Below are 13,651 nucleotides of genomic sequence, written 5' to 3' on the forward strand. Positions count from 1 at the left end.
TTGTAAAACATCTTACATTTTTTTTTTTTCTTTTAAAGAGGTTAAACTATAAGCAAATACACACATACACCAAAAGTTCCACCATTCGTGTCAGTTTGTCCTAGAAATCCTTTCATGCTGGTACCCTGTTTTATTGAATTGTTTTTTTGTTTTGTTTGTTTTTTTCTGCATAAACTAAATCGATATCTGAAAGGCTCCATAGAAAATAGAAACTTCAAACTATTTTTTTTCCTTTTTTTTCTTTTTTTTTTTTTACCCTTACAAAGTAAAACAAATTGTATCCAAAATATCGAGCTTGAATCGTTTTTTGCCAATTCCTTTTTTTTGTTGTTGTTTTTTTTTTTTTTTTTTCTTTCTCCTTCTGAATATTTTACAAATCTCAGGAAGGTTTTTCGTGTCTTCCAGGAAAGATTTTTTTTTTTTTTGCATTTCTAATTCCGTTCTGCCAACTCTTCTTGGTCCTGGCTCTTGCTGATTCTTCATTCCCAATGTTGATGTGGTTGTGTCAGAAATATGAAAATGGTGCAGACTTCTATCTCATCCAATCCATAAAAAATGTTCCTTTATTTTTATTTTTTTTTTTTCCTGGGCCTGGCTTTTCCCCCAAAAAAAAGGAGCTTGTAGTGCTATTTATTTTTTTTTTTTTTTCTTTTTAGTGGTCCATCACAATAAGTAGTTTTGTGCTGTAAAAGAAAAATTGGAAAAAAAAAAAAAGGAGGAAAAAAAGGGAAGAGGGAGAAGAGCAAAGCTGCCCCTTCCTCACATCGGGGGAACGACAAGACCAGTCATGGCTGAAAAAGAAAAGTGAAAAAAAGATGAAATTGTGGCAAAATGTTATGGAATAAAATATATTTGAGTCAGGGATCACAGGAAGAGCCTGATCTGAGGTTAAATTGGAGTTTTAGTGTCTCTAAATCCTTTTTTGCTGTTCTGAGAGCAGCGAGGGCAGACTGTGACACAGGAATGGGCAAAGGGCTGATCCAGGCTCAAAAGGAATCATTTTTTTTCCTATGAGGGGCTGGGCTGGAATTCCCAGATTTGCTGGGGCTGCCCCTGGATCCCTGGAGTGTCCCAGGCCAGGTTGGGATAACCTGGGACAGTGGGAGGTGTCCCTGCCCAGGGCAGGGGTGACATTGGGTGGGATTTCAGGTCCCTTCCCAAACCATCCCATGGTTTTCTGACTCTGTGAGAAGCCCACCAGAGTTATTAAATGGACAAAAAAGAGAGAGGATTAATACAATTCATGTGCATTTACAGAAAAGCCTTCCCACTTTTGAGTGCTTATCTCTGGAGAGAAGTCCTTGAGGATGGACATTGCTCAGAACTGGCCCCAAATCCAGACTTCTCTGGCTGAAGGCTCAAAACCATCCTCAAAACCCAAACCTGAGCAGGATCTGTGCCCCCTGCCCACCCTCCTCATCTGCTTGGAAGGGCTGGGGGTGAGCAAAGGTGTGGAAGCAAAAAGAATTTTCAATCCTCCCTTTGCCACTGACCACCCTAAACCAGGGAATTCCAAGCCCTGAACCACCGGCCAAAGCCCAGGGCTGGGTTTTGCACCCTGGGACAGTGGGAGGTGTCCCTGCCCAGGGCAGGGGTGACACTGGGTGGGATTTCAGGTCCCTTCCCAAACCACCCGATGGTTTTCTCATTCTGTGAACAGCCAAGACCCACCAGGGTTATTAAATGGACAAAAAAGAGAGAGGATTAATTCAATTCATGTTCTTCAATTCTTCAAGAAGAAGAAGAAGAGGAAGAAGATGAAGAACCTTCCCACTTTTGAGTGCTTATCTCTGGAGAGAAGGACATTGCTCAGAATTCCCCGCAAATCCAGACTTTTCAAGCTGAAGGCTCAAAACCATCCCCAAAACCCAAACCTGGGCAGGGTCTGTGTCCCCTGCCCACCCTCCTCATCTGCTTGGAAGGGCTGGGGGTGAGCAAAGGCATGGAAGCAAAAAGAATTTTCAATCCCCCTTTTGCCACTGACCACTCCAATCCAGGGAGTCCCAAACCCTGAAGCAAAGCCCAGGGCTAGGTTTACCAGTCTGGCTCCAGTGGAAACTCCCTCACTTGGTTCCCTCCCTGTATCTGAGTCACTGCAGCCCTCCCTGGCCCCCTCCCAGAACTCTGGGCTGATGGAAATTATTTATTAATCACTCTCCTGCCTTTAATTGCAGCTCCACTCCTCAGCATCATCCAGAGCAGCTGGAACTGCTGCTGCTCCCCGAGGTTTTGAGGGCTGAGCTGAGTTTAGCTCTATTTATGTAAAAAATGAGTGAGTCATGTTTTCAAAGGGGTCTGGGTGCAGTGCAGGGTCCTAATCCTGCAGAGATTTGTGTTCCCTGAAATTTGTGGGATTATTGGTGTGTTTAAAACCCTGTCCCCTCCTGAGAATTCATCTCACCCTTTCCTTGAGAGGGTTTTTAAAAAGTGTTTTGGGGTAAGTTCCTGAGCTGCCACAAGGCTGTTACTGGAGCTGGGTGTTTAAACAACTCTGGGTATGGTCTGTGATTTCATACAATAGGAAAATAAATATTTTCATATTTTCTCACTGACTGGAGTTTAAAGTCCCTGCCAATTTTGGCAGAAAGCTGAAAGAGAAAGTGAAACCCAACAGCCCCAAGTCAAACAGATTCCTCTTGTAATTGCTTTGGAATTTGCTGTTGTTCCTCATATTTTCGACCCTAAATTAAGCAGGTAAACACTTTTGTGCCTGTTTTTTGGGGATAACAAAGTGCATTAGGAGAGAGTCAGTCCATAATGGCATAAAAGGTTTTTTTGTTTGTTTGTTTGTTTGTTTGTGGGGGTTTTTTTTGTTTGTTTTGGGTTTTTTTGTGGGTTTTTTTGGGGTTTTTTGTGTTTTTTTTTTTTTTTTTTTTTTTTTTTTTGGTTTTCTTTTTTTTTTTTTTTTTTTTTTTTTTTTTGTGATGCTGTTTTTAATTAACAGTATTTCCACTTTTTTTATTTGTTTGGGGTTTTTTTGGAGGGGTTTTTTGGGTTTTTTTAATCAAGGAAAACTTCCAGTAAAAGCAAAGCGAATTTTAAACCTGAGTTTCCGCCGTGGCTCTTCAAAAATATTTAGAGAAAACTCGCAGATGCATCATTTTAGAATGTTTCTTAACTTTATAGGAAAGTACATTTTTTTTTTACTGTAGGATTAGAGATATTAATAATAAAATAATGAATGAATTGGAATGGAACAGGTTTCCAGAGGAGCTGTGGATCCCTGGATGTGTCCCGGGCCAGGTGAGATGGGGCTTGGAACAATCTGGGATAATGGGAAATGTCCCTGCCCATGTCAGAGGTGAGACTGGATGGGATTTAACATCCCTCCCAACCCAAATCCTGGGATTTTGTCATTCCATGGCCTGATACAACAAGCTCCATCACACAGAAAATGTGAGCAAAACCCATTTCATCCTCAGCTCCTCCTGCAACAAAGAAGGAGCTGGTGGAGGGATATTGTATTGCCTGGAATCCTCACCTGCTTTCCCCCAGCTCATCTTGAGGGTTTTTTTTATTTTTCCTCTTCTCACACCCCCTGCTCTGCCCATTTCCACCCCACCTCCACTCCCCCGCTGGGGCTGCACTGTCAAAAGCCTATTCCCAGCCTGGATCGGTTTTTATTGAATGTTTGGGAGGTTTGGATTAAGGTCTTACACTGCTAGCAAAGCTGTAATTATTTTTGCCTGTATTACTATATATTGAATCGATGTAAGTTTTCAATAAAGGTGGTTCAATGCAGGACACTCCCTGATGAGTTGGGAATATAGAAACCACCAGTCATTATCCCAGAGGGTTTTTTTATTTATTTTTTTTTTTCTTCTTCTTCTTTTCTCTTGGAGGGAAATGGAAAAAGAATTAGAGATGAGCTTTATTGTATTAACCTTGACAGCTCGCAATTATCAACTGAAACACTTGATTAAAATTGTCACAAGGTTGGGGGATTTTTTTTTTTTTAATAAATAAATAATCCAAGGTGGGAAGCACCCAGATGATCTGGTGATGGGCACCTTTAATGGGTGTAATTAATAATGATCATCAGCCTGGTGAGGACCAGTGGCCTTTGGAGAAGCGTCTTGGAGTGGAAAAGGAGTCGCTGTGATTCAAGTGTGAGAAATGGGGAGGGGATTTTAGTGATGGATTCCAGGATTATGGAATGGTTTGGGTTGGGAGGGGATTTAAATCCCATCAGTGTCACCCTTGTCATGGCAGGGACACCTCCCACTGTCCCAGGTTATCCCAGCCCGGCCTTGGACATTCCAGGGATCCAGGGGCAGCCACAGCAAATCTGGGAATTCCAGCCCAGCCAGGAATTCCTTCCCAATAATTTCAACAATTTCAGTAATTTAAATCTCCCTTTTCCAGTGTGAAGCCATTCCCTGTGTCCTGTCCCTCCATCCCTTGTCCCCAGTCCCTCTCCAGGGAATCCTGGAATGTTTTGGGTTGGGATGGACCTTGAAAGTCACTCAGTGTCACCCCTGCCCTGGAACCTGGGACTGGTTTGGCTTCTGCTTTCTGAGTTTCACAGAATCCTGGAATGGTTTGGGTGGGAAGGGATTTAAATCCCATCAGTGTCACCCCTGCCCTGGGCAGGGACACCTCCCACTGTCCCAGGTTATCCCAGCCTGGCCTTGGGCATTCCAGGGATCCAGGGGCAGCCCCAGCAAATCTGGGAATTCCAGCCCAGCCCCTCCCCACCCTTTAGACAGCAAATCCTCCTAAAATACATTTTTGGGAAAAAAAAAATCCCTTTCCCTGTAAACTGCTGGAATGCAAATCTGAGGATGAAGATTACACATCTGCTCCTGGTTTTAATCCAGGCTGCAATACTGCTCTGGTTAACATATATGGGAGCTCTAATTGAGATTTTCATTGCTGCCTGTGAGGAGAGTGGCACGCGCTGAGGGGCTGGTAAATAATAGTAATAATAATAATAATAATAATAATAATAATAATAATAATAATAATAGGAGGAAGAAGAAGAAGAAGAAGAAGAAGAAAAAGAAGAAAAAGAGGAAGAGGAAGAAAAAGAAGAAGAAGAGGAAAAAGAAAAAAGAAAAAAGAAAAAGAAAAAGAAAAAGAAAAAAGAAAAAAGAAAAAGAAAAAGAAAAAGAAAAAGAAAAAGAAAAAGATGATTGTCATCCTCTAAATGTAGATATGTAACACTATTATATATAAAAATATAAATATATTATTATTGGGCTATTATTATTATTATTATTACTATTATTATATATTGAGAAGATGTTTTCCACATGTTATGGGTGTGGAAATTCAGCGTTCATGTTCTTTGGAAAGGAGCCTGCACATCCTCACTGCTCACCCTGTACTTTTGCCATTCTCCCTCCAGCACCATTTCCAGATCCCTAAATTTGATAAATACCTAAACAACCCCTCAATTCCACGCCCAACACTCCTACCCCTATTTTCCATCCCTGGGAAGGTGCTGTGGCAAAGGGAATTTTCCATCTCCCACTGCAAGGAGCCTTTTTGGGAACCCCCCGTTGACTTTTTGGCCAGGTCTGTGTGTCAGCACTGTGGGAACGTTAATTTGGAGATCAGGATTTGTGTACCTGGAGCCTCTCCAGGCCACGAGCTCCCCAGCTTGCATCAATTTAAATATTTCTGCTGGAATTTGCATCCATGGCTGGAGGAGTTCAGCAGTTACCAAGACCTGGCGTAACAAACTTTGTTTTTCCTTATTGTGGCACTGCCCAGCCCCTGCTTTTATTGGTAATTAAATTTAACTGTTGTAGGATGTGAATATCCTGGTGTTTGTGTTGATGTATGGGTGGAAATCCCACAAAAAAAAAGATAAATTCTAATTTATTAGAATTTAAAAATGGGTAATAAGATGTACAGGTAGAAATCCCACAAAAAAAGGGGTAACTTCTAATTTATTAGAATTTAAAAGTGGGAAGTAGGTTGTACAGGTAGAAATCCCACAAAGAAAGGGATAAATTCTAATTTATTAGAATTTAAAAGTGGATAATAAGATGTACAGGTAGAAATCCCACAAAGAAAGGGATAAAATCTAATTTATTAGAATTTAAAAGCGGGTAATAAATTCTGTATTCATTTATCTCTGATTTTCCTCATTATTCACAATTTTAAGCTCACAGATGAATCCTGACCAGCTCAGGACTGGACTTTGTTCGGTAGAAATGGATGGATGTCAGGTTTTAGCTGTGAGATTTTTGTTATATTTAATATTAAAGTTCTATTTTTAGAATCTCTCATTGATTACTGATTTAAATTTGACAGTTGTAGAATGTGAATATCCTGATGTTTGTGTAGAGGTGAAAATCCCACCAAAAGAGGGATAAATTCTAATTTATTAGAATTTAAAAATGGATAATAAGATGTACAGGTAAAAATCCCACCAAGAAAAAGGGATAAATTCTAATTTATTAGAATTTAAAAGTGGGTAGTAAGTTGTACAGATAGAAATCCCACAAAGAAAGTAATAAAATCTAATTTATTAGAATTTAAAAGCGGGTAATAAATTCTGTATTCATTTATCTCTGATTTTCCTCATTATTCACAATTTTAAGCTCACAGATGAATCCTGACCAGCTCAGGACTGGACTTTGGTCAGTAGAAATGGATGGATGTCAGGTTTTAGCTGTGAGATTTTTGTTATATTTAATTTTAAAGCTCAGTTTTTAGAATCTCTCATTGATTACTGATTTAAATTTGACAGTTGTAGAATGTGAATATCCTGATGTTTGTGTAGAGGTGAAAATCCCACCAAAAGAGGGATAAATTCTAATTTATCAGAATTTAAAAATGTGTAATAAGATGTACCAGTAGAAATCCCACCAAAAAAAAAGGGATAAATTCTAATTTATTAGAATTTAAAAATGTGTAATAAGATGTACAGGTAAAAATCCCACCAAAAAAAAGGGATAAATTCTAATTTATTAGAATTTAGAAGTGGACAATAAGATGTACAGGTAGAAATCCCACAAAGAAAGGAATAAATTCTAATTTATTATGTTTTTCTCTCTGATTTGTGTTTAGCATCATCTCAGGTCACTCTTTAATTTTTAAGCTTAATATTTAGGCCTTCTCTACATAACAGTTAGACAAGTTTAACTTTAAAGCAGATTTAATCTGTGCATTGACATGGTGAGATCAATGGATCTACCCATTCATGGGAAGAAAACCATCTTAGGAAAATGTGGAAATGTGAAATGAGGAAAACGTGTGATTTTCTTGTAATTGGGGCAGGGCAAGAAGCTGTTTCAGAATTCTCTGAGCTGGCTGTTAAAAACCTTACTGTTTCTGTTAGAATTTCCTTATTATATAAAATAATCTCACTTTCTGCAAGTCCCTGTGGCCCTTCTGAGGGTTTATATCACACCCAGATAAGGGTTCATATCACACACCAGCTCTCAGGTAACTCCTTAATATTTAAGTTTAATATTTAGGCTTTCTTTCTCTATGTAATAGTTAGACAAGTTTAACTTTAAAGCAGAATTAAGTCTGTGCATTGACATGGTGAGATCAATGGATCTACCCATTCATGGGAAGAAAATGATCTTAGGAAAATGTGGAAATGGGAAATGAGGAAAATGTGGATTTTCTTGTAATTGGGGCAGGGGCAAGAAGCTGTTTCAGAATTCTCTGAGCTGGCTTTTAAAAATGTTACTGTTTCTGTTAGAATTTCCTTATTATATAAAATAATCACACTTTCTGCAGGTCCCTGTGGCCCAGCCCAGGGTTTATATCACCCCCAGATAAGGGTTTATATCACACACCGGCTCTCAGGTAACTCCTTAATATTTAAGTTTAATATTTAGGCCTTCTTTAACTTTAGAGCAGACTTAAATCTGTGCATTGACACGGTGAGATCAATGGATCTACCCATTCATGGGATCTTGGGAAAATGTGGATTTTCTTGTAATTGGGACAGGGCAAGAAGCTGTTAAAAATGTTACTGTTTCTGTTAGAATTTCCTTATTGTTTGAAATAATCACACTTTCTGCAGGTCCCCGTGGCCCAGCCAGGGTTTACATCACCCCCAGCCCAGGGTTTATATCACACCCAGATAAGGGTTTATATCTCACACCAGCCCAGGGTTTACATCCCCCCCAGCCCAACAGGTGCTGTTTGTGGGGCCCATTTGGAATTCCCCCTGCCCCTTGGCACGGCTCAGTCCCCAGAGTTGTGTTTCCTGGGCTCTCTCTAGTCAAGTCTAAAGGAGCCAGATGACTGCCCAGGCCCTATAAAGGCATTTTTTATGGAGACTTGGAGCATATTTATGTGCTGCACACACACCACCCCCCCACCAGCCTGTTAAAAGCAAGAATTCGGTGCAGGTTTCCATTCTTATCTCACTGCTCACATTTGTTCCACAGATCACCTTTAAAAGGGCTGTAAATGGGCTGTGGGGCTCAATTCCCGGGCTGAGCCTAAACCTTGCAGCAGGTTTGTGTTCTGGACAGAGCTGGGGATTAACTCTGCTCTGCTCCACAAGCCCCCCAGGCCTGGGAGAAGTTGTTCCCCACAGAAGAGCTGATATTCCTCTGTGTTCCAGGGAAAGGGGGACGGAACTGGATCTTTAAGGTCCTTTCCCAGCCCAAACCATCCTGGGGTGCAGAATGGGTCAGAACCTTCCCACAGAAATCAGTGCCCAGCCCTTGCTTTAAAGCCAAAAGCTTGGATTAATCCTGTAATTAATCTTTAATTAGCTGGGCTAGGCTAGATTTTCACTCCTGAGTCCTGTGTGTGATGGCTCAAGATGATTTTAGCTCCTTTCCCAGCCCAAACCATTCTGGGGTTGATATTCACTGGGTCAGAACCTTCCTGTGGAAATCAGTGCCCAGCCTTTGCTTTAAAGCCTAAACCTTGGATTAATCCTTTAACCCAGCTGGGCTGGGGCAGATTTTTAATTTCTGAGCCCTGTTCTTCCCCTGTGACGGCACTCAAGATGATTTTAGGTCTTTTCCCAGCCCAAACCATTCTGGGGTGCAGAATGGGTCAGAACCTTCCCATGGAAATCAGTGCCCAGCCCTTGCTCTGAAGCCAAAATTTTGAATTAATCCTCTAACCCATCTGGGCTGGATTTTCCCTCCTGAGCCCTGTGTGTGATGGCACTCCGGATGATTTTAGATCCTTTAGATCCAAACCATTTGGGGGTTGATATTCACTGGGTCAGAACCTTCCTGTGGAAATCAGTGCCCAGCCCTTGCTCTGAAGCCAAAAATTTGAATTAATCCTCTAACCCATCTGGGCTGGATTTTCCCTCCTGAGCCCTGTGTGTGATGGCACTCAGGGTGATGATGAGTGATGGCACTCGGGTGGTGGCTGCCTTTACCCCAGGCTGAAGTTTCAATGTGAATTTACAGGAGCACTGGGCACCCCAAACACCCCAGCAGGTGTTCCCATATCAGGAAAGAGTTTGAGTTTCACCCCTGAGCTTTTAAGGAAGAAGAACCATAAACTTTGATGCTCCTCACACCATAATTAGCCCAAAGGACAAAGGCACTTGTTGGATTTTTTTAGGTGTTCCTCAAGGGATGGAGCTATTTTCTACTGGACAGCAAGCCAAAAATCATTGATCATTGATCACTGAATAGTTAAGAGAGAGCACAGAGGTTATTGGGGAATCTTAGCAGGTACAAGGGACCTCCCTGCACTATGTTGAGCTTTTACCCTTTTGTTCTGTACATTTTGGTTATTTTCTTCTTTAATTAAAACCTTTTTGCTTTTTCAAAACCCCTCTGTCCGTTCTCTCACTAATTATTTTGAAACCATTTTTGGGAGGTTGCTGGTCAACCCTCAGAGCTTATAGTTTGTTATTTTCTTCTTTAATTAAAACCTTTTTGCTTTTTCAAAATAACTCCAATCAGCCACCTCACTAATTATTTTGAAGCCATTTTTGGGAGGTTGTTTGGCATCCCTCAGAGCTTGATCCACCTTTGTGGGGCTGAGAACACTCAGAATCACATCAGGGCACATTTCCTCACCTCTGAAGCCGTTCCCGTTGCCGCTGGAGCAGGCGGGAGAGGGGGAGCCTTGTGGTCTGATGACAGGAGCAAAGGCACTCTTCTGTTTGACTGCAGGGAACACCGACGACGAGAACGGGAGGATGGAGGAAGCGCTGGAGGAGCCGACGGTTGGACTGGAGGACATCACTGCCAAAGGGGAAAAAAAAATGGGGTTTCTCATCAGGGATTTGGTAAAACCAAAAGGGTTTTTCATCAGGAGTTCAGTAAAACCAAAGGGATTCTCATCAGGGATTCAGTAAAACTAAAGGAGTTTCTCATCAGGAATTTGGTAAAAACCAAAGGGGTTTCTCATCAGGAATTTGGTAAAGCCAAAGGAGTTTCTCATCAGGGATTTGGTAAAAACCAAAGGGGTTTGTCATCAGGGATTTGGTAAAGCCAAAGGGGTTTCTCTCCAGGAATTCAGTAAAACCAAAAGGGTTTCTCATCAGGGATTTGGTAAAACCAAAAGGGATTTTTCATCAGGAATTTGGTAAAACCAAAGGTGTTTCTCATCAGGAATTTGGTAAAACCAAAAGGAATTCTCATCACAAACTTGGTAAAACCAAAGGGGTTTCTAATCAGGAATTTGGTAAAACCAAAGAGATTTCTCATCACAAATTCGGTAAAACCAAAGGGGTTTCTCATCAGGAATACGGTAAAACCAAAAGGAATTCTCATCACAAATTTGGTAAAACCAAAGGGGTTTCTCATCAGGGAATTTGGTAAAGCCAAAGGAGTTGGCAGGGTAGGCTGGAAATGAGGATGAGGAAGGCAGGGTGGGGTGGAAATGAGGATTGGGAAGGCAGGACAGGGTAGAAATGAGGATTAGGGAGGCAGGTGGGCTGGAAATGAGGATTGGGAAGGCAGGACAGGGTAGAAATGAGGGCTGGGAAGGCAGGACAGGCTGGAAATGAGGATGAGGAGAGGCAGGACGGGCTGGAAATGGGGATGAGGAAGGCAGGACGGGCTGGAAATGAGGATTAGAGAGGCAGTACAGGGTAGAAATGAGGATTGGGAAGGCAGGACGGGCTGGAAATGAGGACTGGGAAGGCAGTACAGGGTAGAAATGAGGATTGGGAAGGCAGGATGGCTGGAAATGAGGACAAGGCCGTACATCCGTAGGGAGATCCCGTCGGGGAGCCGTTGATGAAGCCGGGGGAGCCGGGCACGCCCAGGTTGGACATGGGCACGTTGCTGTAGCCGTTCATGCTGTTGCTGGAGGTGCTGTAGTTGGACTGCTGAGGGGTGGAGCTGGAGGAATAACCCCGGGGGGAGATGCTGCTGGTGTTACGGATGTAACCTGGAAATAAAGCACGTTTCAGAATGACTAAATGGCTTAAAACTTCCCCCTGCTAAAGCAAACACCACTGAAACCCAGATTATTTAAAACATTTAGGCAACACTAATGAATTCAGTCTTTTTCCCTGCAGTTTAAGTTCTGAAACAACTTTTTGACATGAGCCAATGTACATTTTTCCAATAAAATTTGATTTATTAACATTTAAATTCATTCCAAGACATTGCTGGGCACGTGGAGTGGTTGGAAAACCAATCCAGGGAAAAAAAATAAACGGGAATGTGACTGGGTTGGGGTTCTCGGTGAGGCCTTGGGAAGGCTGGGCTGGAACAGAGACTGGACAGAGCTGGAGAATAAAGGAGAGATTTATTAAAAGACCTTTAAGGGTAAACCTTGGGCAGGACAAGAGCCTGGACAGGGCTGCACCCAAGGTGGACCCAAAATGATCATAAAATGGACACAGAATGGTCACAAAAGGGACACAAAATGGTCACAAAAGGACAGCTGGTCTTGAGGTCTCCCATTTTTATGTTTTGGCCCATTTGCACATTGGGGTTGAATTGTCCAATCCCAGCTCCAGGCTGTGAGGTCCCATCCTTCTTGTCCCTCCCTCCAGCCCCCCTTGTTTGTGCTTTTGGCCTGAGAGTTGTCCTTGGTGTGCAGCAGGAAAAGGGTTTGTTTTGTGTCCCTGCTGTGTGCAGAGCTGAGTGACACTGACTGTGAGCTCAGAGCTGCCCCCCTGGGCACCACAGACACATGAAATACATGAAATCAAAACTTGAGGCCCCCTCATAGCCCGGGGAAGGCGTTGGGGCTCACCCTGGTTGTTCCCCTGGGCCGACTCGGAGATGCTGACGCCCAGCTGGCTGCCGTAGGAGTTGATGCCCATCATGGAGCTGTGGGCCGGGGAGCTGGAGAGCGCCGGGAGCTGTGCGGGGTTGCGGGGGACGCTGTACAGTGCCTCGGCGATGTCGGCCGCGCGCTTCAGGATCAGGTCCTGCAATGGGGGTCAGGGACAGCTCAGGGGTGGGGATGAGCAATGGGGGAACCCAACAGGGTCTGGGGATCTAGGGCTGTACCATCCCACCTCCAGGGTTAGGGGGCTGGGGGTTTGAGGCTGTACTGGGGAACCCACCAGAGTCTGGGGGTCTGAGGTTCTAGAGCTGCACCAAGGAACTCCCTCAGGGTCTGGGGGTTTGGGGGTCTGGGGGTCTGGGGCTGCATCAAGGAACCTCTCTGGGATCTGGGGGTCTGGAGCTGCACTGGGAACCCCCCCGCCCAGGGGTCTGAGGCCTGGGGGGCTGGGGGCTGGGGTGTCTGGGGGTCTGGGGCTGCACCCAGGAACTCCTCCGGAGTCTGGGAGTCTGGGGGCTGGGGGTTTGGAGACTGGGGGTCTGGGAGGTCTCGGGTTGCACCCAGGAACCCCCTGGGGTCTGGTGGTTTGGGTGTCTGGGGCTGCACTGGGGAACCCCCCCAGGGTCTGGGGGTCTGGGGCTGCACTGTCCCACCCCCGGGGTCTGGGGGTCTGGGGCTGCACTGGGAACCCCCCTGGGGTCTGGGGGTTTGGAGGTTTGGAGGTCTGAGACTGCACTGGGATCCCCCCAGCCTGACCTGGTTGTTGTGGGGGGTCCCGTACAGGGCCTCGACCAAGTCAGCGGCTCTTTTCAGCAGCATTTCCTGTGGGACACAGGGGAAGAGGGGTTTTAAGGGTAAAAAATAATAGCTCTGGTCAATAAAAGGGAGTAAAATGGATATATAATCAATGAAGAAAATTTTAAAAAATAAATCAAATATGTAATAAAAAATAAATAAACAAAAAATAAAAATAAAGAAAATTTATAACAAATAAAGAAAACAAATAAACAAAAATAACAACAAATTAAACATACAATAAATAAAATAAAATTAAAATATGTAAATAAAATAACAATCAATATAAACGTACGATAAATAAAAGTAAATACAAAAATACAATTAATTAAATACATCTAGAATAAATAAAATGCAAACAAATAAATACAATAAACACAATAAAATAAAACAGAACAGGAGAAAATAAATAAAATGCAAATAATAAATTGAATAAGACGGAACAGACTAGACGAGCCTAAAGTAAAATAAAAAGAAATACAATAAATAGAGAAATGGAGAGGAGTGGAGTAGGATAGAATAGAATAGGATGGGATGGGATGGGATGGGATGGGATGGGATAGAATAGAATAGAATAGAATAGAATAGAATAGAATAGAATAGAATAGAATAGAATAGAATAGAATAGAATAGAATAGAATAGAATAATTCAATAACTAAAACCAGGAGCTGGTATTCCCTCCAGTGACTCCAGTGTTTGTCTCTGGTC

At 42.8% G+C, this 13,651-nt stretch overlaps 1 protein-coding gene and 1 long non-coding RNA gene across 2 annotated transcripts in view; one reads left to right on the forward strand and one right to left on the reverse strand.

The window, feature by feature from the left end:
* Positions 1–759: 759 nt before the first annotated feature.
* The window catches only part of EBF2 (EBF transcription factor 2), a gene marked incomplete at its 3' end in the record, with an annotated part of 151,792 nt that continues 138,900 nt past the window's right edge, over positions 760–13,651 (reverse strand). The window contains exons 12-16 of the mRNA XM_083880562.1: positions 12,904–12,969; positions 12,112–12,289; positions 11,110–11,295; positions 9,975–10,142; positions 760–791 (exon numbers count right to left, since the gene is read on the reverse strand). Coding sequence (XP_083736688.1) covers positions 760–791; positions 9,975–10,142; positions 11,110–11,295; positions 12,112–12,289; positions 12,904–12,969 — 630 coding nt within the window. The remainder of the gene's footprint in view (positions 792–9,974; positions 10,143–11,109; positions 11,296–12,111; positions 12,290–12,903; positions 12,970–13,651) is intronic.
* On the forward strand, positions 12,677–13,203 carry LOC310920530. The gene is made up of 2 exons (XR_014591998.1): positions 12,677–12,778; positions 12,870–13,203. It is a non-coding gene; the product is annotated as an uncharacterized lncRNA (long non-coding RNA).

Source organism: Zosterops lateralis, assembly GCF_965231275.1.
Source record: "Zosterops lateralis genome assembly, chromosome: 30".
NCBI lineage: Eukaryota > Metazoa > Chordata > Aves > Passeriformes > Zosteropidae > Zosterops > Zosterops lateralis.